At 38.4% G+C, this 26,369-nt stretch overlaps 1 protein-coding gene, 1 long non-coding RNA gene and 1 other non-coding gene across 4 annotated transcripts in view; 2 read left to right on the plus strand and 1 right to left on the minus strand.

The window, feature by feature from the left end:
• Nucleotides 1–19,366, plus strand: part of LOC6042188 (zinc finger protein 845) — a 35,398-nt gene extending 16,032 nt beyond the window's left edge. The window contains exons 4-7 of one of the 2 annotated variants that reach the window (XM_038253344.1): nucleotides 3,039–3,923; nucleotides 12,096–13,346; nucleotides 18,019–19,116; nucleotides 19,174–19,366. In XM_038253344.1, the coding sequence (XP_038109272.1) occupies nucleotides 3,039–3,923; nucleotides 12,096–13,346; nucleotides 18,019–19,116; nucleotides 19,174–19,292 (3,353 nt within the window). In that variant the 3' untranslated portion in view covers nucleotides 19,293–19,366. The remainder of the gene's footprint in view (nucleotides 1–3,038; nucleotides 3,924–12,095; nucleotides 13,347–18,018; nucleotides 19,117–19,173) is intronic. The other variant, XM_038253345.1, reaches the window with a different exon arrangement.
• Nucleotides 9,445–9,957, plus strand: LOC119766902. Its single transcript, XR_005277201.1, has 2 exons — nucleotides 9,445–9,543; nucleotides 9,772–9,957. It is a non-coding gene; the product is annotated as an uncharacterized LOC119766902 (long non-coding RNA).
• A 162-nt stretch (nucleotides 19,367–19,528) lies between the features above and the next one.
• On the minus strand, nucleotides 19,529–19,604 carry Trnat-ugu. Its single transcript has one exon. It is a non-coding gene; the product is annotated as a tRNA-Thr (tRNA).
• Between the last annotated feature and the right edge of the window lie 6,765 nt (nucleotides 19,605–26,369).

The following is a 26,369-nucleotide window of genomic DNA, read 5'->3' on the forward strand; positions in this document are numbered from 1 at the left end:
TTCATAAAAATGTTTTAGTCATTAGGGCGCCTCCAATCAAATTTTTTATAGCGATTTGAAAAAAGAAAAAAAATCTCTTTGGCATTTTAGCAACATAGCTAAACAAAATCGGCCCTTCGGGCCGAGGGGCGCATGGGGTGTAACTAACTTAATTTGCCAGGGGGGGGTTAAACCCCTAAAACCCCCCCCTTGTACACGGCCCTGAACTCCCTTTAGAATTAACCAATTTGGATGCTCTACCCTGCATTTTGTTGCATTTTTGAAGCCCTTTAAGATGCATTTTGAATTTTGAAGTTTAATTGAATTTTGCCTAAGTTATAGCCTTTTTAAGATTTTTTTACGTTTTTGAACCTTCAAACTTTGTGTCCCGATTTGCCCCTCTTCACGTTGACCTAGAGTGCTCATATTTTGGCCAGATGCTAGTTTTATATGTACAAACAACCCCTGAAAATTTCAGGCAGATTGGTGAGGTCGATGCGAGATGGGTATGCTTTGCTCGTGGACTCGCTCTTAAAATTTACAATTTTTGAAAAAAATCTAATTTTTGATTTATTTAATTTAAGAATCTTAGAATTTTAGCATGTTCGAATTTTAGGATTCTCGATTTTTGTTATGTTGCATTTAGGCCGTTGCAAATATTTTTCAAAGTTTACGTCGCCCCCCTTCAAAGTTGGCCTGAAAAATCAAGGGGCAAAAAAAATTTTTTTTTCGAAAAACTTCAAAATTTTAATGAAAATTATAATTTAACCAACTGAAAACCAGTTCAAATGCATTTTCACGAGTTTATAATCATATTTAGCATGTTTGAACTCCTTTGAAAACATTATAAATTTTCATGAAATATCAATGTACAGTCCCACAAAAAAAAAAAAAAAATAGGGAAAAAAAATTCCGTCAATACCTCGATATTTTCAAAAATAATGATTGGAAAGCAACTGTACGCTTGTAAAAAGCATTTTAAAACACTTTTTTCATCCAAATGTCCCCCCCCCCTTTGGTCAGAGCCGAGGGACATAAACTTTATTTTAGATTTTAAATTTTAACGAATTTAACATACCTTTTCTAATCAAACACCTATCTTCGTCATATGAAGAGTTTGATGCTCGATTAAAGCTCCAAAAATATTATTTAGGATATAAACTTACCAGCAACGGCACCGCCTCGAGTAAGCACGCAAATTTATGCCATTTACCGGCCAAAAAGATCAAACTTAATGCACTTTTGATCATAATTTCTATTTTGCGAGACCATTTCTCATCATTTTGGTGGCATACACATCCACACGCAAGATAAGAGGTTAACTGCTTAACGAAAGTCGCCATCAATATCTTTTCACTTGCGCTAACGATTTCAAAGCGTTTCAGATGTAAAATTGCTTCCAACTACCGGCAATATGTTCTTTTGCACATTAGTTAGTCACTCACTTGCAAAATAATCCCGAAACATGTAAATAATTAGCAAGCGCCATCAAACAAACAAACGCGCCAAGTCTTTTGACGTTTGAATTTTGACGACCCATTCCAATCGAAGGCGAAGGCTAATAAAGAACAAAGGGTGGCCACCAACACCACCCGCAGCGCCTGTTGGAGTGAGCCAGCGAGGCTAGGAAATTTTCTCTATAAATGCTATTTAGTGAGTGTTCGCTTTAAATTTCATCAATTTTGGCAGCACTAAGCAGACCCAAAAGAGCGCTGGAAGAAAAAAAACTAAGCTGAAAATCGGAAAATGGGCGTGGCCCAATGCACTCGACTGATTAGAATGCGTTTGGGAAATATTTTTTTTGCAATTCCGTCTTGAAACTACTTACTTTTCCTGTCATTCTTGAACGACGAAATAGCCTACTTTTCTGTACCAAAAATAACAGAATCGAATAGCAACACTTTTCAAAATAAATTCTGAAAAGTTCTACTTTTCAGCACTCAAATGGGTGCTGAAAAGTTGAACTTTTCAGCATTTTTTTTCGAAAAGTAACACTTTCCAACATTTTTTTGATTTAAACGATTTATTGACAAAATACATGAAAATTTGACATACAATTTCACTCAGTGTGTGTTTTTTGGAATTGGAAAAAATGTTGTATGGAACTCGTTGCAAAACTTGATTTTTTCAGCACTCTTCGTATTTATCCAACTCGGTGAACCTCGTTGGATAAATGTACGACTCGTGCTGAAAAAATCCTCTTTTTGCAACTTGGTGCATAAAATACTATTTTAAATGCTTGTAAAAGGAATAGCATAACTTTTAATAAAAGTGAATATAAACAGAAATGTTCACAAAAAGTTGCTCTAATCGTTGGTGTACTTGGTTTTAGAAAATTTCAAGGAACGCTCCAGATTATCCAGCATCATTCAAACCAACCGCTTAAAAGGCTTAAAATAGATATATTTCCCCTATTTTGGATTGTGAATTTTAGAATTTTCAGAGGTTTAGAATTTTAGAAATTTCTAAATGTCGAAGCAAGAAATTTGAATTATAAAATAAATCAATTTTAGAATCGTACAATTAAAAAAAAATAGAATTACTAAAATTTTCGAATATAAAAGCAAAGCAATCCACTTTAACGACCCCCGGGTCTTTTATGGTCTCTGTTGCAAGTTTCTGCTCATTTCTAGGCGTCCGAAAGCTATGTGTGGTGAGGCACCCCAAAACCTCTTTTACGCAAATGGACCAACGTTTTACTTCCCCATCCGATAGAAGGCCGAGGCCGAATAAAACAATTCTTAAATTATTATTTTTTTTAATAATTGTAGGAGTGTTATTTGTTTTGAAATTTAGAATTGTATTTTTTTTCTCATGTCAGTTATGGACAATTATGACCTTTTTTCCTTTATACTAAAAAAAGTAGATAAGTATTTATACGAGAAACTCTTAAAAAACACGTAAAATGTCGTTTTTTTGTTCGGACACTCTTTAAAATGTATGTTGCACATCATTGCACTTTTACGCATTTATTTAACGGAATCTCATTTTTACGAAACAAATTATGTACCCTGGATGTTAGCATTCTACAATCGCTTTTCTATTTTTTCTTCCTCCAGGAATCAAACCATACCCATGTCGCAACGAAGGCTGCCAGGAGCAGTTCGCCTGGGACAACAACCGGAGGCATCACGAGAAGCGCTGCCGCGAATCTGCCTCCATATGTCCCGTTTGTGGCATCCAACTGGCAAATGGGTCGGTTCGCCAGCAGCACATGGCCGCGTTCCACAAGGACGACGCGGTTCTGGAAGAGTTGCTGAAGCTGGAAATCCCGCTGGACGAATCTCCTAAAACAGAGCAACGAAAGGTTCCAGACCCTGACCAGCTGCCCGATGGACGGATGAAGTGTCCCGAGTGCGGAAAGATTTTTCGCCAGCGGCACGGCTTCGTGTCCCACATGAACAAGCACAAAGGCGTCCGACCGTACGCCTGTGTCAAGTGCACGCGAGAATTCTTCAGCAAACAGGCCCACGCGTATCACGAGAAGAAGTGCGTGGCTGGGCTGAAGTTACGCCGAGCCCCGGGTTCAAATCCGCTAAAATTCGTTGAACGGAAGATTCCCAAAGAAAAGAAGAAACCGACCCCGATGGTCAAAAGCTCTGCTTCTCCTCCAAAGCTAATCACGGCACGAAAGCGCCTTAAAAAGATCAAAGCCGTTCCGAAGCAGTGCGAGCTTTGCAACCAGATTCTGCGTTCGGAACGGGCGTATGAGTACCACATGGAGGTGCACAACGGGGCCGGAATTTACCGCTGCAAGGCCAAAGACTGCGAGGAAACCTTCCAGACCGTGCGCGAGCGGCAACTGCACGAAGCGGAACGGCACGGCGGTCGAATGCCGGAGGAGCCCAAGCAGCCGAAGGAGCAGAAAACGTACATGTGCGAGATTTGCTCGACCGTTTGTTTGCGAAAGAAAAGCTTCATCAGTCATATGAACGCGCATAATGGTAAGTGGTGTACAATAGTGTCTCTCCGCAATTTTTGGTTGAATTTTTGATTATCTATCCAGCTTTTTAAGCGAACATGGCGTTCGAATAGTGAACGCCCGAAATGTCAAAATCACGGAGTGGTACCAACATTACGAAAAAAGTGTGCCATGGCATGACAGACACATTTTTTTTTCTAGTGTTGGTGCCCTTGCGCGATTTTGACATTTCGGACGTTCAACATTCGAACGCCATCTTCGCTTAAAAACCTGGATAAGGCCGATGCAAATATTTTTCAAAGTTTATGTCGCCCTCCCCTTCAAAGACGGCCAGAATATTACAGATTTTCAAAAAAGTGTCCACGTGGTTTATGGATGTTCACGAAACATTCAAAAAGTTTGTTTGTTTGCCATAGTCTATAGGCTCCTTTAGTGAGCAATTGTCTACGAAGCCATTTAAAAAACTGTCTTTTATTTACCTGAAACTAATATCCGTTTTAAAGACCTTTTTTAGAAAAAAAAAAACAATTTTCGGCCTCAAAATATAGTTGCCCATCCATATTTTTTAAGGATCAAAAAATTTCACATAAAATATTTTTTGGGCGAGTTTAGTCCAACTCGAGGTGAAACTCTAGTTTTTCACTGAAAAATGTAAATTTTTTTCCTGAAACATAAAAAAACAAAATTAGTGTTTTGAGGAATTAATTTTTCAGTGATACAGATTTTAAAATATTTACATGACAATTTTGTATGGACAGCTGTCAAAATTGTATAACTGTATGGACGAACCGAAAACAACAAAAATGTTTTCTTTGGTCACAAGGAAGGTACCCACAAAGTTTCTAGCAGATAAAAAAAATGCTAAAAATAACCGAAGACTGAAATCATCGGAATTGCTCAAGTGTACATTACAGGCTATAGCATGTAATTTTCAACTGACGATATATCGGAAACTATTGGTTCATATTTCAATGCAAAAAAAAAAACTTCTGTAAAATTTTGTGATCTTTTCAATAACAATAATTTCAAAATAATATTAACTTAAAATCAAGGATAACTTTTACATACCTAATTTTCTTCTTTTCATATTTTCAACATCAACATTCAAGAAAATCTCGGAGCCTCAACTCAAATGCAAGTTGAAATTTTATAGCTGTCAGGTTGCCTATGAATTGATAATTTTCTTTTTATTCTTAACTTATTTTTATTAGGTCCTTTTAGGTGCTGTGACCAGGTTGGGACCGAGGATCGTTAAATAACTAATATATAACAAAAAAACGTTACTTAATCCACCCTTAGGTGGTTGGTGCCTTCCTCTCATTCAAAGGGTAATGCTATCCTAAATAGACACGCTCGTGGGAAGGTCTTTAAATTACCTATCCAAAGATAGGTCGCATGATATATTTGGAATACGTTTTCATCTAAATATCTGAGAACTAGCCTCCAAAAAGTGTATAAATAACTTTTAAGTGCTTATAACTTTTGATAGGGTTGTCAGATCTTCAATGTTTTGGACGCGTTGGAAAGGTCTTTTGATTACCTGTTCAACGACGGGTTGCATGATAGACACACACAGACATTTGCTCAGAATTTTATTTTTAGGGCCTTTATTTGGACATTCTCTTGCTATTTCACTAGTAAAAGTAGTACTTTTAAACAAAAACTGCATTTCCAGACTATTTTATCCAGAACAGCAAAACACAGCCTCCAAATTGCCTGTTCCATAATTGTGGGATGTTATTGTGTCTCCCACAATTGTGGTACACCTGAATTTAACTGATATTTTCACAAAAAAAGTTATCAGACCATTCATAAAACATTACTCAGCATGAGTTTTATTGGTTTCAGAGTGCGAAGCCATTATTTTGTAAAAAAATATGTACTACAGGAGAGGAAAAAAGTTTGTTTACATCGTAAGAAAAAAATGTTCCGAGTTTGTGGATTTCAAGGGTCTATGTTTTTCTTTGAAAAATTGATATAAAACGTAAAAATGTACAACCGGTCTATACATCAATCGAAAGATCGCAAGAAAAGCTTTCACATGAAGGTAAAAGCAAATCATTATGTTCAATTATCGATTTTCTATGATTTGTTGAGCATTGGCCGATCTGTAAACTGTTCCGAATATGAGGGATGACTGTACTTGACCTCATCCGGTTTCAGTTGATCAGGTAAACCACGAACAACGACCCGGTGAAATCGTTCGCTTCTTCAGCCGTGGGTGTAAAATTCCACTTTCTTCCTCTGGAGAAGCTCCTGCAACTTGTCAAAATCTTTGACAGAGAAGCAGGTCACCTTGGTTCCAAATCGGGTTAGTTTGTAAATAGGATCGAAACCAAATTTACAACTTTCCACTATCGCCACGAGCTTGTAAAAATCCGTGGTGTTCTTCACCACAAAAGGTGGTTGCTTTTGTTTACCTGCCGACTGGCCGAGTGGTGGTACCGCCGGGACGTCTCCTCCTCCTGCTGGGCTGGCATTGTTGTTGTTTTTGTTTTCCGCTAGCGGGCTGAACTTGTTGTTGTTGAGCAGATTCTGCTCCACTTTTTCTTCTCCGACGATAGCTCCGGTGACCTCAAGGGACTTCTTCCGCTTCCGATTTCCGGGGATGAGTTGAAAATCATCCGTCTCGGAGGTCTCTTCCACCTCCATCCGTCAAAAAACTCGAGGCAAGCAACGTTGCCTTTAGCGCGCACGTCACAACACGTCTACTCTCTCGAAGCTATCGTAGCCAAGTGTAGGAATTGATAATTGGGAACAGAACCAAACCCACCTGAACCAGACTCCTACTACATAGGGGCAGGGGGGTTAGAATGGCCCGCCTAAGTATAATGCGCCAAAAAACATGGAAAAACATGCAAATTTATGAATTCAGTGTAGTAGGCTTATGCTTTGGGATGTTCCCTTCAATATTGTATACTTGGTTGATGAAAATTTTTAGCTTAAAACTATTTTTGATGCAATTTAAAAAAAAAAAAATGTTTTTCGACTACACAGAAAAAAATCAATTCCCGTAATCGTGAATAAAGTTCACGAATGTGAGATCCACGAAGGAATTTATTCATGAGTATGGTGCATTTGCACCATAAACGTGAATATATTCCTTCGTGGTTCTCATAATCGTGAACTGACTTCACGGTTTCGAGAATTAATTTTTTTCTGTGTACTTTTCCAGGGTTGGGGCAGAATGGGCCACCTTAGAAAACAAGCCATTTAGTCTATTACAACGTTGAAGGGAGATAACTAATGAATAAAGGGACGTTTCTAACATAGTTTCCATGAAGTTAAACCACTTTTATAAAAATAGTCACTTACCAAAACAAACATTTTTGAAAATAGTGTTCATATGTTGTAATAAGACACTATTTTTACAAATAAGCACCAAAACAAGTAAAAAATCAACTAATGTTGTATTAAACGTGATTTGTGAAGCTACCAATTTAGCTCAAATATTGTAACTTTTCATTGTTTTTATAAAGCAGGAAAAGAGTGGTCCATTCTGCCCCCAAGTGGATTTTAATTTAGCACTCCCACCACCAAGCCTCTAAATGATTTGAAGGTTCCTTTGTTGTTTGATTACCTTATTAGTAACATCTAGTAACAGAATAAGAATTGAACAATCCAACACTCAATTATTGAAAAAACCTCGAAATAAACAACATTTGCGTGGTGAAACTTATGGCTTGGCCAGCGTAAGCACGAGACTCGACTTGGGTAATCCCAGGGTCGGCAAACTACTAGGTGATTCAAGGGAGATGGGGATCGAACAGAAAAACACGACGGATTCAATTTTCACTTGCAGCACTTTATTATTGTTTCTGTAAGTGTGGGTGTGGGTGTGTTTAGTGTGGGTTGTTGGGGGCTAACGTACCGTTACAAGCTCAGCCGATGATCGCGCTCCGGCGATGTTACGGGCCGGCAGAGGAGCTCCAGCTCCACTCTGCGGCGTCGGTCCCACTGGGGGGGGGGGCTGGCTGACGGGCTGCTTGATCCGGTCTTCGTCGCCGGTGCAGCGGTTCTTCTCCGGACTCCTTCGCCGGATGTTGTTCTGGACGACCAGCGGGCGTTGCTGGCTTCGTTCGGGCAGGCGTCTTCCTCCTTGACGAATCGGCACGCTCCGGAGTCCACCGATTCGAGCGTGCCGAGAGGGTCCCTCCTTGACGATGAAGGCCAGCGGCCTGAGGGTTGTCGTCCTTTACGGTTATGGCGCGGGAGGCGCCAGACGACGGGGTGGTCCTACGACGATTAGACGTAGGCAGAGCGCGACGCGACTTATACTGCCTAGGCCGACCAATCCGGGTGAACGCGCGCTCACGGATCCTCCTGGTCCCGCACTTCCGCATGAAGGCGATTGGCTACCTTCACTCCAACGAGCGCGAACTGTCCACTCGGACGCCTGTAGATTAAAAGAGGCCGATCCTCCCCAGATCGGCGCTTTTATTGTTGATCCCAAGTCCAGGATTTCCCCATCCATTTTCCCGCTCTGTCGCATGGGCGCTGCCATGCTGCCCCATCGGGAAATAGATGGACATCGGCTTCACTTACAGCGGCACGCTTCACCCCTTTCCAACTGTCAAGTGTGGTGAATGTGTAATAAAAATACTGAAGCGAAGCATGAATTCGTTAAGGATTGTGACCAACGGTTACACTATCCACTACCCCGGCGAAAAAATGTGAAGGCACGAAGTGAATGAACATTTTTTTAAGCGAAATGCATTTCCAAAATCGTCTTCAGCACTCCTAGGGTTCGCAGACTTGTATAAGTGGTCACTTGTTTATGTACTAGCCTCATTGTAGGCACATTTCTGCGTGTCCTGGTGACAATCAATCTCAAAGTTTATTGAAATTATTCAAAATATTGAAAAAGTTGGCATAGCAAACAAATACAAATAAATAAATTAAAATTTAGACATGCACTACAATTTAAAATAAATTATTTAAAAGAATCCCAAAATATTAGTAGACAACTCTATTTACAATTTTACATAAGCGTTCTTCAACGACTTCAACTTCCATGGACTATGCGCATTTAATCCAATTTTAGATCACATTCGATCATATTCGGAAGTTCACCACAAGGGTTCATTCCTGACGGGTCAACTGTCTGACAGTTCCCGAAACGTCTCTAATCTGTCAAAGGTCAGCATATCGCATTGTTTACATTGCGTATATGTGAAAGTGTATTCAGGTGAAAATTTACTCACAAGTTCGGTATAAATGTGTTGAAAATTGGCCGAAAATTCAACGAAAGGACAAGGTAAGTGTAATGCATTACAAACATAACGAAAATCTTCTATTTCAGGGTAATTTTGACTAGTATTGGTGGGCCACAGAGGGCAAAATAGTGCGTGGAAGATCGCTGCCAGGAACGCAGTCTTTTTCAAAGACTGGCCTGCAGGAGTCCACTGAAAATCCCGGATTCACCATGATAGCCATCTTGACGCGCAAGATCAGCTACAGGTAAGAAATTTTTGTGTACACATTAAAATTTTTGATCGATAATTAAGATCAATAAAATTTTGTTAGGTCGACTGATCCCTCACCACAACACCACCAGCCGCGCTCAGACCGAGGGTTATTAATTTTCGCCCCTTGGTCATCCACGAACTGGCCCGTTGGGCTATGGATCATCGATAACAATGGTGAGTAGTTTAGGTTCATTACAACACCAAAAACATATGCCATCCTGCCGCTCCCTCCTGTTCACGAAGGTGGGGTTCTCCACCCACACATTCTTTAGGGGAGAGTGGCTAAGACTAACACACACTAATCCCTCTTGCATATAGTTCAACTCTTGAAAAATATTACAGGATTATGTTTTTGTACTTTATTATTCATAACTAATTCATTATTTTCTCGTTTCTTTCCAGATATCGTCCACCTTTCGGTTATGCGTTCGGTGAGGCCGGGTAATCCAGATCAGCTGACTTGGTCCAGGGTAGTGGGACATCGCCCGAAGAATCCCTAGCACCCAAGTCGGTGCCGATCGTGGCCACAACTTCACCAACGGAACCATACTAAGTGTCGACGGATATTAGGATTAAGAAACTAGAAAAGAAAAAGTTTAAATAAAGATTTTATGTGGGGCTTTCCCCTATTCTTGCTTGTTATTACTCCATGAAGGAAACAAGACTTCTTTTGATCACCTGCCAGGTATGACATCGTCACAGAGCTGGGTCCACGGCAATTCTGGTTCAACTGTTCCGCTTTTGGCCACCTTCCGGGCAAGACTCCGCCTGCTATCCGGTTCTTCGGTGCCTAGGATTAAGATTTGGATGGCCTCACAGGACTTACTCATCGCCTAATTTGTCGGCTCAATCCAGAAGGTAATTATTTAGTATTTTCAGGAGCGATTACCTTTCCAGGGATGACGTCACTTGTCAAATGCCTGGGTCTACAGTAACTAGTGGGTTCACATTCGGTTTACATTCCTCTATTAATCTCCTAATCTGCCGCCGGTTTGTATTCGCCGGTGCGGTACAGACTCTTGACCTGCTTATGGTCGTAAATTAAGATTTTCCTCTCAACACTACTGCTGGAGAGGACTCGACTGACGATCGCTATGATCGGGTACCAATCAGTCGCACTTTCTTCCCTACTGTTCTTGTATTGTATTGTTGTGTGTGTTGGAGGAATAGTGTGGTAGTCAAAATATAATTTAATTGCTCGTCAAGTCCAAACAATGAACACGAAAGAGACGAGACAAAATAAATAACACTGAATGCTGCTGCATGATTGTCGTGTGTTAGACACATGAGGACGTTATTCACAGTATGTACAAGCAGCATAAAGTTCTAAAACTCGCTGCTGACCAAAATCAACGAACTAAGTCGTGCCAAAAACGATTTTGGAAAGCGCGGAAGATCCTCTTTTGAACAGGATCGTGAAGGACCGCGGCTTAAGTGCAATCTTCACAAATTTTTCGCTAGGGTAAGTGGACAGTGACCAACCGAGTTTTACTCGGATTCCTGCCACCTCCCGTTGGAAAAATCCTTAGATTTTTCTGCTCGATTACACCCACCCTGATCACCTTTCGCGGATTTGAGCTGGGAGCCAATTGAAACTTATGGCTTGGCCAGCGTAAGCACGAGACTCGACTTGGGTAATCCCAGGGTCGGCAAACTACTAGGTGATTCAAGGGAGATGGGGATCGAACAGAAAAACACGACGGATTCAATTTTCACTTGCAGCACTTTATTATTGTTTCTGTAAGTGTGGGTGTGGGTGTGTTTAGTGTGGGTTGTTGGGGGCTAACGTACCGTTACAAGCTCAGCCGATGATCGCGCTCCGGCGATGTTACGGGCCGGCAGAGGAGCTCCAGCTCCACTCTGCGGCGTCGGTCCCACTGGGGGCTGGCTGACGGGCTGCTTGATCCGGTCTTCGTCGCCGGTGCAGCGGTTCTTCTCCGGACTCCTTCGCCGGATGTTGTTCTGGACGACCAGCGGGCGTTGCTGGCTTCGTTCGGGCAGGCGTCTTCCCTCCTTGACGAATCGGCACGCTCCGGAGTCCACCGATTCGAGCGTGCCGAGAGGGGTCCCTCCTTGACGATGAAGGCCAGCGGCCTGAGGGTTGTCGTCCTTTACGGTTATGGCGCGGGAGGCGCCAGACGACGGGGTGGTCCTACGACGATTAGACGTAGGCAGAGCGCGACGCGACTTATACTGCCTAGGCCGACCAATCCGGGTGAACGCGCGCTCACGGAACCTCCTGGTCCCGCACTTCCGCATGAAGGCGATTGGCTACCTTCACTCCAACGAGCGCGAACTGTCCACTCGGACGCCTGTAGATTAAAAGAGGCCGATCCTCCCCAGATCGGCGCTTTTATTGTTGATCCCAAGTCCAGGATTTCCCCATCCATTTTCCCGCTCTGTCGCATGGGCGCTGCCATGCTGCCCCATCGGGAAATAGATGGACATCGGCTTCACTTACAGCGGCACGCTTCACCCCTTTCCAACTGTCAAGTGTGGTGAATGTGTAATAAAAATACTGAAGCGAAGCATGAATTCGTTAAGGATTGTGACCAACGGTTACAGTGGTTTTGTTAATAATGGTGATGTTATTTTACATCCTTTATAAGACCCTTGCCTTACAGTTGGTCCAAATCCATTCTAAAGTTCATAAGTTCATAAGGAGTTCATAAGTTAACATAAAGCATAGAATACACTTTATTTAAACATTAATTTTATATTCTCAGGCATCAAAAAGCTCGTCTGCCGCAACGAGGGCTGCAACGAGACCTTCTACAGCCATTCGGCGCGCCAGTCCCACGAGGAACCGTGCCGCGGGGAAGTGATCACCTGTCCGGTGTGCGACATTAAGGTTAAAACGAAAAACATTCTGCGCATTCACCTGCGGCGCCAACACCCGGACCAGCTTCCACCGAGCAGGGCGCTGCTTCAAAATCCCGACAAGGGCACCGAAAAGAAGACCTTCCCGTGTACGCTGTGCTCACGGGTGTTCCGCACGCCCAAGTCCTTGGGTGAACACACGAACGACCACACGGGAGCGAAGCCGTTTCAGTGCCGAAACGAGGGCTGTACGGAGGGGTTCGCGAGACGGGTGGCCCGGATATATCACGAGGAGGGTTGCCGCGGGCTTGTGGCGCCGTGTCCGTTTTGTGACATCGTGCTGAAGAACAGTCGGACGCTGAAGAACCACGTTGCGTCGTGCCATCCGGCGGAGAAGGAGTCGTTTGATAAAGGGATTTTTTCGTACCAGGATCAGCTCGTTCAGCGAAGTGAGCTGGAGAAGATTATGCTGGAGCGGACTGAGCGGGACCAGGCGGAGGAGGTGGACGAAACGCCGAATGATGAGATTAAGTGCGAAGTGGACGAAGAAATGCCAGTTGAGTGGCTTGAAGATATCATCGAAGAAGCCGATCTTGGGGCGAAACTGTCGGAGATAAAGGATGAAGTGATTGTGGAATCTGCACAGCTGTGCCAGGCTAGTAGCTTGGACAACCCTGACGGTATTCAAGTTGAATTGGAGAATGTTGAAATAAAAGCTGAATTCGAAGACGAAACTGATCCACAGACTGACGAAGAAGATGATCTTTTGGTGGACCCGTTCAACGAACCGAAGGAAAAAACACAACTTCCACCCGCCAAACAATTTAAATGTCGCAACGACAACGGCTGCCAACAGAACTTCGAAAGTCATCAGTCCCGGACGCACCACGAGCCTCGCTGCCGCGGAGAGACCTTCTGGTGTCCGCGTACGGGCTGCAAGTACGGTCCAAAGAGCAAGCTAGATATTGAGCAACATCTGCTGCAGAAGCATGGCGATGAAAAAGAAAACGAGGAAACGACGAAGGTTAAAGAGGATCCTGGGGAGGAGGAGGATGAGGAGGACGATTCGTCTGGCAAGGGGAAATTCAAGTGCGAAGAGTGTTGGGCACTTTTTAAGCACGCAAGTTCGTTAAAGTATCACTTGAACAGGCACAAAGGTGAGTTTAATTTATGCTGTATTTGAAAATGTTAGGTATATTCCCGTACTTGTAGAATTCTGCAGCCAGCGTGCTTGTTTGAAATATGTTTTGACGAAAAAATCAAATAACTTGGATTTGCTTTTTTGAATGCAACTGAAATTAACAAACGTGTCAATAATAATCGATATAAATAATATTAAAAAATTCCGAATTGCCTTAAAATGCCGAATCTCAAAAAGCAGAACCTTAAGATTAAAAGGACTGCTTTGTTTTTTCATCGAAATTAACCCTCTACCGCCCAAATTTTTTTTCGAAAATTTTTATTTTTCCCGTGTTCAGGAGGTCATTTTGAGCAACTTTTGTTCTACGAAAAACTTTACTTCTCTTGTTTTATGTTTTTGTGGTTTCATTTTTAGTATTTTAATTTGCATTTATCTTGTTTAGTTTATGATTGTTTTTGGTAGTATTTGGCCTACTCTACCACCTCCTATAATTACATTTTGCCTATCTAATTTTTTTCATGTTTTACAGTAACTTTTTAAATTTTTTGCATGTTTTTCACATTTTCTGCTATAAAATGGCACCATTATCATTTAAATTGTAAATAAATGTGTAAAGTCATAGTCTGGGGCAATAGAAAAATTACTGCATACGTCTTTTTACTTAAAATATAAGAAATGTTAGTAAAAAAACCCGATTTAATCCCACCAGGGGTGAGATAGAGCCTTTCTCACTAAAGAATATAACTTCTCTCAATTCACTACATCGACTTGATACAAAAAATCTTATGATGAAAGCAAGGTATTATTAATTATTAACAATTTTCACCTATCGAATATTTTTAATCGTACAAATTCTTAGCTTCCAATGCGCAAGTGACGACACACACCGCAGTTTTGGTTTTCTAGTTTTGGTACGAGCCCAAAAACCGAACAAAGCAGGCGCAAAGCAAAACCGAGTTAACCGCACAGTGGGAAGCTTGCCATTCAGCGTCTACGAAAGTGAGAGAGTCAGAGATAGATATTTTTACAACCGCACCACTACACACTCAATCGCAATACCTTAGGTAGATAGCCATTGGCGTCGCGAGCATTGAAAACTTTGAAAACGATATAAAGCTTAGAAGCTTAGAAAGCTCCTATTGGAATCCAATGAACTCTGTTAAATAAAACGACACGACAAATGAAGCCTACTTAAAGGCGATTTTAGGAGCACACGGGAAACAAATTGATTGTACCCGGATGAATGTCCTATGTCAAAAAAGTTTTTGCATTAACATTGGACAGTTATGCAAAAACGGACAGAGCAAAAGAAACCGAAAAGCTACGATATCTTACATGTTGAAGGAAACATCGGTAGACAAGCTACTACGAACGAGTATAAGTCGAGCCGAAACATATGCGCCAGCATTCTAGCGCCAGTATTCGAAGCTCAACTTGACAACTTGTCGACTTGGCGACGAAGCGTCTAAAATCGATGCAGTGTGATTTTTTAGCGATTTTTCGGTTTAAAATTCATGCTGAATCGACATATTTACGAAGCTGGAAATGACGTCCTGGCTTAAAGTAAAACCTATACCTTTCTTTAGTAAGAAAGGCAAAAAGTAAATCGTTCTAAAAATTGATCGGGATTGCCGATCGATGTAAAATTTGTTTCAGATGCTCACTCATGGTCTGTACTATGAATGTAGCAAGAAATTTCGAATAAAATCAGAAATGAAAAATGTTGGCGAAGGTCACCAGGTGGGCTTTTACCTTTTTTTAGGGATTTTGTTTCTTATGGTAGGTCAATCAAACGGCTCTAACTCCAGAACCATATTATGAATCTGAATGAAAATTTGGGAGGTTGTAGAGCTCGAAAAATGCAATTTTGAGATTAATAAAAGATATGAAAATGAAAAAATTGGACCATATTTTCATTTGGAAACTGTGTATTTTCTGGAAAAGTCTGGCCGTATCCGAAAACAGATGGATAATTCGAAATTTGCGCGGCAACTCGCCCAGGTTCAGCACACTAGCTTTCATCTGCATTTAGGAGAATCGAAATCGGATTTATGGGAGCTGAGAACGGCGCGACACAAAATTTTGCAAAATTTACCACATACGAACATCACTCGACCTCCACGGAATTTATTTTCTCAAAATTCCAGGGTTCGAGATAGACGAGTTCTATCAAGGTGAATCGATAGAGCGTCGAAAATCGATGCAGTGTGATTTTTTAGCGATTTTTCGGTTTAAAATTCATGCTGAATCGACATATTTACGAAGCTGGAAATGACGTCCTGGCTTAAAGTAAAACCTATACCTTTCTTTAGTAAGAAAGGCAAAACACTGCTAAAGTTGACCTCTATAAAATTGACATTTTTGAAAACATTGGCAAAGTCACATATAACAAGTAAAACTTCCAACCAATAAATTATCTAATATTTTAAGAGTTCTTCTTTCCAATGCTTTTTAAAGATCAAAAATTGGTTGAAAAATGTATTTTTGACGATTTTTTAAATCGAAGCCCGTCTAAAGGCGGGGTTGGATTGTAGAGGGTTAAGTAAACCAAAGGTAAAATCCTAACAATTAGCTTAAAATATTCCGGCAGCAAAATTCAATAAAATTTAAAAAATAATTAATCACAAACTCAATAATTAGGATAAACAGAAATTTAGAAATTCAGAATTCAAGAAATTCAAAATACAAATATAATTTATATTGAGAAACTTGAAAAAAATAAACCAAATACCTAATTTATAAATTCGAAAAAAATAATATCAATATCCATCAATAAATAACAAATTTAAAGCTTCAAAATTCAAATAATCAAAAATTATAAATGCATAAAATTTTATACAATCCTAATTTTGAAATTTAAAATCAAAAATCTAAAGATTTAAAATTTACAAGCTCAGAAAATCAAAAATTTCAAAATTGATGAATTTAAAAAAAATCAAAAGTTTCAAATTTTTAAAAAATCAGAACATCATAAATTCAATAAAATAAATAATTTCGAAAATAAGCAAAATTGGTAAATAAAAAAATAACTCAGATATTTAAAAAAATAAAATAGTTTGTACTCTATTGTCCGCAGACCTCGTCAATTATATAAAACCTCTAAATTTGAGTTTCAAGTTTCAAATATTATATAACTCCAAAAATGTATTTTTTGTAATTCAAGATAGCGGCATTTAAGAATTTAAGAATTTAAGATTTTAAGAATTTAAGAATTTAAGCATTTAAAAATTTTAGTCTAGATTTTTAATACAATTTATTACAATTTTAATGAATAAAAAATATGGTGTTTAAACAACGAAACATTTGTTTTAGCAAAAATGTTATGTTCGTCAATCATATAACCAAAACTCGCACTTTTTGACAGTTTGCCTGATTTGTTTGCAAAACGTCAGCCTGTTTGTTTGGTATAGTCTAATACCTCCTTTATGATTCCTTCATTGAAAGTTTGACAAAATTACATTATTTTTGTTGGTTCATATAGGGGAGAGTGGGGAGACTTGATCCCCTTTTTTTGTGTCGCACATAACTCTGTCAATTTCTCACAAAACTATGACCTTTTTGCATGAATTGAAAGCTTAAACATTCAACTATGTTTGGCTGATAAGGGTATTTCATCAGATAAACTCTTCGAATCATGCCAAGCGTTTTAAAAAAATATTTTAAACCGGCATTTTCAAAATGTTGGGGGTAACTTGATCCCCCTTTCAACATTTTGATGAAATCTTAAGCAAAATGTTTCTTATTCATCCAAACTTTTAATTTTCTGTAAGTTAAAGCAATTTCACATTAAACCTGTACGTTTGTGTTCAAAATATAACAAGTTTAGCATGCAAAATATTTAAAAACATCAAATTTTCTTTTTTAGACCAAAATTGAGCATGTTTACAAAAGCTGGTAATTTTTGTTTACAAAACTTTTGAAAAATGGTTCAATTTGCAGTAAGTTATATAAAACTATACTAAAGAAAACTATGTACGAAAACCCAGCCCAATTATTTAATCTTGAGGCTGATTCCAGTGACAGTAAAAATTCAGGGATCAAGTCTCACTAAACGCATTTTTTTAAACAATTGATTGTAAAAATAGTATGACGATAAATTTAAAGTCAAATGAGTAAGGGTTTTGGAGTTGATATGTTTATCAAACAATTCATGTATAAAAAATATTTTTTTGAATAATTTTTGAGTGTTTTCTATACTTATCAAAACAAAGAAAAAAGATCTCTTGGAAGTTTTTTGCAGCACTTCTTAGAAAAATGTGTGTAACTCAATCTAAACATTTTTTAATTTTTTTCTTTGTTTTCTACCATGAGTTTTAGTCAATTTCGCACAACTTTCTAGAACAAAGCTAATTGTTTTACCCACATGCTGACGAGATACAGGCTTGGGATCAAGTGTCCCCGGGGATCAAGTCTCCCCACTCTCCCCTATGAATACAAATTGGTAGCACCGTTACAGGTACAATCAATTATTTTCAATTAAATTTACCTATTAATTTAACACTCATATTATTTAAAAAACAACTGAAGATAACAAAATTAATCCCTCAACCAGACATGCATCGGCACTAAGAGCTTTAAGTTACTTTTGTTGCAGAAAAGTACGGGAACGCTCTGCTGGCAATTTTGTGCAGAATTGCAGAATTTGCGGTACGGGAATAGACCTAGTGTTAAAACTAATTTCTCCCCAGGTGCAACACCGTTCTCGTGCCAAAACCCCGGCTGTGACCGGTCCTTCGCCAGCCCCGGTGAACGTCGCATCCACAACTGCCAAGGCCAGGTGACTGCGCGCACATGTCCGATGTGTCCAACCTCGTTTCAGAACCAAAACCGCCTGTGGTACCACATTCGCACGAAACACGGTGAAAATGTCAAAAATGATCAACGCCACGATTGCGCCGTTTGTGGTGCGTCGTTCGTGTTGGAAAAATCGTTGCGAATCCACATGCGCAAACACGACGGAACGCTTCCGTACCGGTGTCGCAAGAAAGGGTGCGACAAGGGCTTCCGCAGTAGCGATCGGCGATGCTACCACGAGCTTGGCTGCGGAGAAGCAGGAGTCAAGTGTCCCATTTGTAAAGTTCAACTAAGAAATAATAAGACTCTCGCGAACCACATGAAAAAAGTGCACCAGGATGGGTTGGTAGGAACGAAGAGGGATGAGCACGGATCGCTCATGTGCGAGATCTGCAGTAGAACATTCAACCGTAATTGCGATTTAACAAACCATAAGAAGATACACGTAGAGCCGAAAGATGAGTTGGAAGCGAGCACCATCGATGTTGGCAATGGATTGGTAAAGTGTGGCGTTTGTTCCAAATATCTTCAGAAAAAGACCTTCCATTACCACCTGAATTCCCATCGAGGGGTGCGGCAGTACTCTTGCTCCAACTGCCCGCAGGGATTCTTCAGCAAGCAGGCCCAATGGTACCACGAAAAGAAATGCCTGGCGGGACAGAAAATGCGCAAAACCCCGCGGGTTTACATCAAGAACGTCGAAACGGAACCAACAGAACCGATCGTTTTCAAGTGTCCCGACTGCCCCTCGACATTCCCGAATCGATACACTTTGTACCACCACAAGCAGCATCACCTGGGCCCCATCGTATGCACTGAAGGCTGCAACAAGAGCTTCAGCAGGGTGGATCTCCTGAGAAAACACATGCGAGATTGTCACGGAATCGGCGAAAAAGCACCCCTCAAGATGGAAAAAACGCTCAAATGTGACTTTTGTCCGTTGATGTTTGGCTTCAAGGCGTCGCTGGTGCGGCACATGAAGCTGCACGATGGTGAGTTCCACTTTGAGTAGATTTTTTTTGTTAGTAAAACAAGATTCTTACTTGCAGATTCGAGCCGAGCGCACTGCACTAACCAGGGATGCAACCAAACGTTTGCGAACGAAAAGGCGTTGCAAAAGCATTCGGCGAGCTGTTCCTCTACTGTATCCATGATCGGTGAACAGTGAGGAGATTTGAAGTGATTTGATTATTAAAATGTTTAGCGTTAGCAGCGGGTAGTTAGCCGTTGACTTTAGTAAAACAAGCCTTATTATTTAAAAGAAATTCCCTCCGATAGTTAAAATTTGTGAAATTTAATGTATATATTTACAATGAAATGATTGTTTATTGCAAATAAAAGAGATTTGGATGTTTCGTTCATATTCAGCATTTCAAGCATTTCTATGTCTTTAACTTTCACGATGGGAGCAGATGGGAATCGAACCCAGAACCATTCGCTTACAAAGCGAACGCTGTAACCATTCAGCCACAGCCGCTCCTTAAAAAAATAAATTCCCCCTGATTTTTCGTGCCAATTTGATGGAGGGTAGGGGGGGGGGGGGGGGGGGGGTGTTATAACACATACAGGGTTGTTACGGACGGCGCGGATCGCGCGGATGGCGCGTTTCGCGCGGATAGCGCGGATCTGGCGCGGATTTGCTGGCTAATTTTGCTCAGGCGCGGATTTCGCGCGGATGGCAATTTTGAAAATGTTTGTTTGAATTTTCTTAGTACGAAACGTCGAAAAATGAAGATAAAGATTATGTAGAAATAATTTTTTGTATGTTTCTTGTCATTTCTTTACATCTCCGGCTCTGGATATTTAATTTCTTTTGAGTAATTTAAAAAAATCTGAAATTCAAAATACCAAAAATTTGGGTAATCGAAAATTTGAAGATTCAAAAAAAATCAAAATTAAAAAGTTTAAATTTAAAAACTTAAAAATATCAAATTCCAAATAACATGGAAAAAAATTCTGAAATCTAAAATGATTTTAGTATCCTTAAGCTTATAAATTCTTTAATTCCAAAATTCTAAAATTCTAAAATTCTAAAATTCTAAAATTATAAAATTCTAAAATTCTAAAATTCTAAAATTCTAAAATTCTAAAATTATAAAATTCTAAAATTCTAAAATTCTAAAATTCTTAAATTCTAAAATTCTAAAAATCTAAAATTCTAAAATTCTAAAATTCTAAAATTCTAAAATTCTAAAACTCTAAAATTCTAAAATTCTAAAATTCTAAAATTCTAAAATTCTAAAATTTAAAATTCTAAAATTCTAAAATTCTAAAATTCTAAAATTTAAAATTTAAAATTCTAAAATCTAAAATTCTAAAATTCTAAAATTTAAAATTCTAAAATTCTAAAATTTAAAATTCTAAAATTCTAAAATTTAAAATTTAAAATTTAAAATTCTAAAATTCTAAAATTCTAAAATTCTAAAATTCTAAAATTCTAAAATTCTAAAATTCTAAAATCTAAAATTCTAAAATTCTAAAATTTAAAATTCTAAAATTCTAAAATTCTAAAATTCTAAAATTTAAAATTCTAAAATCTAAAATTCTAAAATTCTAAAATTTAAAATTTAAAATTCTAAAATTCTAAAATTCTAAAATTCTAAAATTCTAAAATTCTAAAATTCTAAAATTCTAAAATTCTAAAATTCTAAAATTCTAAAATTCTAAAATTCTAAAATTCTAAAATTCTAAAATTCTAAAATTCTAAAATTCTAAAATTCTAAAATTTAAAATTCTAAAATTCTAAAATTCTAAAATTCTAAAATTCTAAAATTCTAAAATTTAAAATTCTAAAATTCTAAAATTTAAAATTCTAAAATTCTAAAATTCTAAAATTCTAAAATTCTAAAATTCTAAAATTCTAAAATTCTAAAATTCTAAAATTTAAAATTCTAAAATTCTAAAATTCTAAAATTCTAAAATTCTAAAATTCTAAAATTCTAAAATTCTAAAATTCTAAAATTCTAAAATTCTAAAATTCTAAAATTTAAATTCTTAAATTCTTAAATTCTTAAATTCTTAAATTCTTAAATTCTTAAATTCTTAAATTCTTAAATTCTTAAATTCTTAAATTCTTAAATTCTTAAATTCTTAAATTCTTAAATTCTTAAATTCTTAAATTCTTAAATTCTTAAATTCTTAAATTCTTAAATTCTTAAATTCTTAAATTCTTAAATTCTTAAATTCTTAAATTCTTAAATTCTTAAATTCTTAAATTCTTAAATTCTAAAATTCTAAAATTCTAAAATTCTTAAATTCTCAAATTCTTAAATTCTAAAATTCGTAAATTCTTAAATGTTTTTATTTTTAAATTCTTAATTCTTAAATTCTTGAATTCCACAATTTTTGGAGTCCTATTTTATGTAAGAGATTTTGAAATTATGAGAAGACATTATTTTCAATATCGGAAATTAAATTTCTTTCGGAGTGAAATTGGATTAGGATTTTGGATTAAAAACTGTATAAAAATTCTTAGATTTTGAATATTTAGACTTTCAAAATTTAAAATTTTATCATATTATAATTTTAGATTTTGATTTAATTTTGACGTTATATTTTTGAAGTTAAATTTTTAGGTTTTTAAATATTGTATTTTCTATTTTGAAGATTTCTTTTTCATGACCCTTGCCTTGCCCGTCTCTTGAGGATTTTTTTTAAATGGATTTATTGCTTTCATTCTTTTAGAATCTAATCTAATCTAATCTAATCTAACCCTAGCGCAGCCAGTCTTTCGAGGGCATCCTGGAAAATGCCTTAGGTTGATTAACGCCTAGCATCCTCTTGTCATTATTAACAATTGCAGTGCCCCAATGCAATAAATTGCTTTGAAACATCACAAAAGTTAAAGCGGCCAGGCCAACTGCGTAAAGTTTACCGCAAAGATGATTCGTTGAATTGGATTGAGTTTGAACACGAATGTTCAAACAACAATACAGTTCTGAATCTACAGGGGAGGAAGAAACGTGGGGATCCCCCGCTCACGTTCCTGTTTATTTAGGCAATTGATCGTTGGGAGCACCATGCTAAGAAGTTTTGGTGCTCCGGGACCCTCTGGGATGAGACATTGTATTTCCACAAATGCCCTGGACACTTTTGCCATGGTTATAGCGCCACAACTCGCTCTCTGAGGGTGGAAAAATTATTGCTTTCATTCTTTTAGAGCCTTTAAACTTAAAACGAGTTTTTTTAATCAAATACTTTCTGAACTAGTTTTTCTTCATTAAAATATAAAAAAAAATTGAATGTTGGTCGTGATATTTTTTTATATGGCGTGGATTTTGCGCGGTTTCGGATTTCAGGTCGGCGCGGATTTGGCGCGGATTTTTTTTCGACTCTCCCGTAACAACCCTGCACATATAAGGTTCAGGAAGGCATTATCCCGATCGGCAATTTGGCGGCCATGTTTGTTTTAGAAAAAGATTCAAATCTTGATTCAGAATTTTTCAATCAAAAAATTGGTTTCTTTGTGTTGTTTGTAGAAGCATTTTACAAATAGTGATTATATTTTCATTCAATTTACTATTTCTGGACCCTGAATTCATAACCATCATTGACAGTCATTGCCTCAAAAAAGAAAGACACCATCTACCACCTTAAACCATTTCCATAAATATCATAGTACACAACTCCTTCTTTAACATCTGCGTACCGCCTTTGAATACTTAATTTCTTTTGAGTTTTGATTAATGTTTTTTACCTTATTTTTTGTTCATTCATTACTGGATACAGCAAATTTTTAATGTTGTGAATCATATTTCAAACTTAACCCTAATATATAGACTGTGACTATGATTATTGGGGTTTTTTTTCGGACTTAACTGAAGCTGGCTTAAAACTCAAACATTAAAAATTCCATGTTTCTGAAATTGGGTCCTAAAATGAAGCTTCGATTGCTGATATTATTGTTTACAACGATAAGGCTTATTTTTCTGAGTACTATGACGACCACAAAGAGTTTAAAATGGATTTTTAAATCAATTTTGAAAAATTAACCTCGCGTTCCTTCTTGACAGAAAAGGTCCTACTTGACAGCTCGTTCCAAGGGGACCATAGTTGATCCATCGAAAAAATATTGTCAATAACTTTTTTTGCATAAAAATGAAAAAAAGTGATCAGAAATGGTTTTTAATCTTGTTTTTTACCGTTGTACATAAAAATTTACATAGGGCTTTAGTACCCAATTTAAGAATTCGAAACTTTTTTGATTTTTATAGTTTTTTTTTTTCAATCCAAATACAGTCCAGACTCCATTATCTGAAGGCCTCCAAAAAATATCACTTCGAATAATCGAATCACGAAAAAAAAATTTTTTTTGTTGTCTTATTTTTGATTGTTGAGCTTAAGTAAGCCCCCGAACTACTTTAAAGAGATTTAATTTTTTTAAATCCATGATGGCGGCCAAAATGGCGGTGAAATAGAGCATTTCGTAATTTGGCATTCAATCATTAAAATTTGACTAAGATGGGGACTATGAAAATAAAATAATACGATAAAAAATGTTTGGTCATGATTCGATTATCCGAAGTCCCCCTTCGGATAATCCAATCTTCGGATAATGGAGCCTGGACTTTATTGAACATTTTTTCAAAAAAGTAAAAAATATCCGAAATTCGTTAAACTTTAAATTAAAAAAAACCTGAAATTCAAATATCCAAAATTTAGGAATATAAAAATAATAATTCAAAAATTCCTAAATTCTTAAATTCTTGAATTCTTAAATTCTTAAATTCTCTTAAATTCTTAAATTCTTGAATTTTTAAATTCTTAAATTCTTAAATTTGTTCATAAAATGTTAGGCTTTTCAAGATGATTCGTTCTGAGATTGAGCCTCATGAGGCTATTCTGGATTTACAATTATATTTTATTGAATACAATTTTATTCAAAAACGTTCTCAAAATGTAATTTGAGTGTTTTTTTTACAGTCACCCCTCATATTCGTAACAGTTTACAGATCGGCCATTGTTCAAAAAATCATAGAAAATCGATAATTCTTACGATCTGTAAACTGTAAATACCCAGTCTATATACTCGACGTTCTAGCAGGATTCTAGCAGAATTCTTAGAGAGCTGGATATTCTTAGAGCATTCTAGCAGAAATGTTCCACCGTTCTAACAGGATTCTGACAGAACCAGCTCTGGTAGAATATTTCGTGACTGGGTATAAGGGGTGACTGTAAAAAAAAACACTCAAATTACTTTTTTTTCTCCCTAAAGCGCCCCGCCTTGTCCAAATACAAGCTTTGATGGACAATATATCTGGAGTTTTTTTTTAAAAGGTCCAATAAACCAAATTTCCAGTTTTTGCTTTTTGGGTGTTTTTGAAACCGCCTTGAGTCAGGGGTATTAAAAAACACCCAAAAAGCAAATACTGAAAATTTGGTTTATTGGACCTTTTCAAAAAAAACTCCAGATATACAAATTTTGTCCCAACATTGGCCATTGTTTACGTCAGCTAACGGTACCACACGCTTACCAAATAAAACCAAAAAAATGGTAATTATCATGATTTTTGGAGTTCAACTCGGATAACACTTTTTTTGGTAAAGGAGGTCGAACTGGCAAAATCATGATTTTCGTGATTTGTCGAGTTCGAGCGTGGGGAAATATTTCACCGGTTGAGAGATTGCCTACTTGAGGGCGTTTCCAAGGATTTTCTTTGAATTAGTAATTGAACTAGTTGCAGTGAATAATTGGTAAACAACTAAACGGCATTTTTATTGAATTATTCGATAATAATTACAAAAATATAATGACAGGATCATATTTTATAAAATAAAGCTTCGTGCAAGAAAGTTTGTCATGGTATTCAATGTTGGTTCCTTTGGGAAAATGGTCACGATCTCTCCTGGTTCCGGCAGGCTGCTTCGCGTTGGGTGGTGCAGCGATATCGAGGTCAAGGATTTCGTTCCAGGACCAAAAGTTACACAGGGCTCCTGCGGCCATGACGTTGTTCACTTTTCTCCTGCTTCGTGTTTTCATCGATCCGGTCAGGCAGGCCTACGTCTCGGAAAACTTGTGCAGCGACTACGTGCTGGCCTCGTCGTCGTCGTAGAGCTGCAACTTGCACATAAGCGTGTCGTTGGTCGCCGGCCGCCGGGAAGCCCGTGGAGAAGTTGATCGTTGCCGCCGCCGTCTGCCGAGATCGGTGACAATGATAGATCCCGTTTCTAACGAGTAGGTTGGCCGTTCGTGCCACATTTGCCTGCAGCTCGGTTCTTGCTGGATTTCGTCATTTCGTATAAGTTGGTTGTCTGAAAAAGGTTGAGGTAGAACAGATTTAGTTGTTGTGCAACACTGATGGGACACACCTTCGTCACCTGATAGACAACGTCGAGTCGGACTGATTCACCACACGCCGAAGGTACTTAAAACTCGTCGGCAGCATTCCGGCCCGGTTCTGGCCTCGTTGGTCATTGTTGGTGTTCTTTTCTTGACAACCATGACTTGCTGTCGGGACATGAACGGGTTCGTTCAAAAGCTCTGGTGAATTTTGGTACGCTGGTCCCTGCTGGTAGTATTGTGATGAGTCAACCGGTTGTCTTGGAGAACATCGCTTTCTCAACCAGCTCATTTCCCGCAGCATCCGAGAGTCCTCGAAACGGACCGCCAGATTAGCTTCCCGATAAAGTCTTGCAACCGCTGGCCCATATTTCCGGATCCCTTTCATTCCGCTTCCACACTGGCCACTTGGTTCTATGGTTCTGCCGGAAAAAGAAAACAAAATATTATAATGTCCTTTTCTAAACTGTCCAAAGTTGGTCCGGTTCGTCCTGCCAACTTTGGCAGGCAATCCGTCCGCCGGTGGAGCGACTCCTCTTGCAGAACTTGCAAAAAAAAATTCGTCCGCCTGTGGACCGATTCTTTTGCCTACTCTTGCAGACAATCCGTCCACCGAAGGACGGAACATTGCTCTTAAAAACATCAACCGTTGGACCGGTGGACGGAACCTTTTCCCCAATATTGTTCCACCGGTGGACGGATTCTTCTTGCAGAACTTTGTCCACCTTCTCGCCAAGATTGGCGGGCAATCCGTCCACCGGTGGACGGATTCCTCTCACTAAACTTTGTCCAGTATTCCGTTCACCGGTGGACCGAACCTTTTCGCCAACGTTGTCGGGCAATCCGTCCACCGGTCGACGGATTTCTCTAGCTAAACTTTGTCCAGAATCCGTCAACCGGTGGACGGATTTCTCTAGCTAAAGTTTGTCCAGAATCCGTCCACCGGTGGACGAAACCTTTTCGCCA

The sequence above is a fragment of the Culex quinquefasciatus genome, chromosome 2 (assembly GCF_015732765.1).
Source record: "Culex quinquefasciatus strain JHB chromosome 2, VPISU_Cqui_1.0_pri_paternal, whole genome shotgun sequence".
NCBI classification, from domain to species: domain Eukaryota; kingdom Metazoa; phylum Arthropoda; class Insecta; order Diptera; family Culicidae; genus Culex; species Culex quinquefasciatus.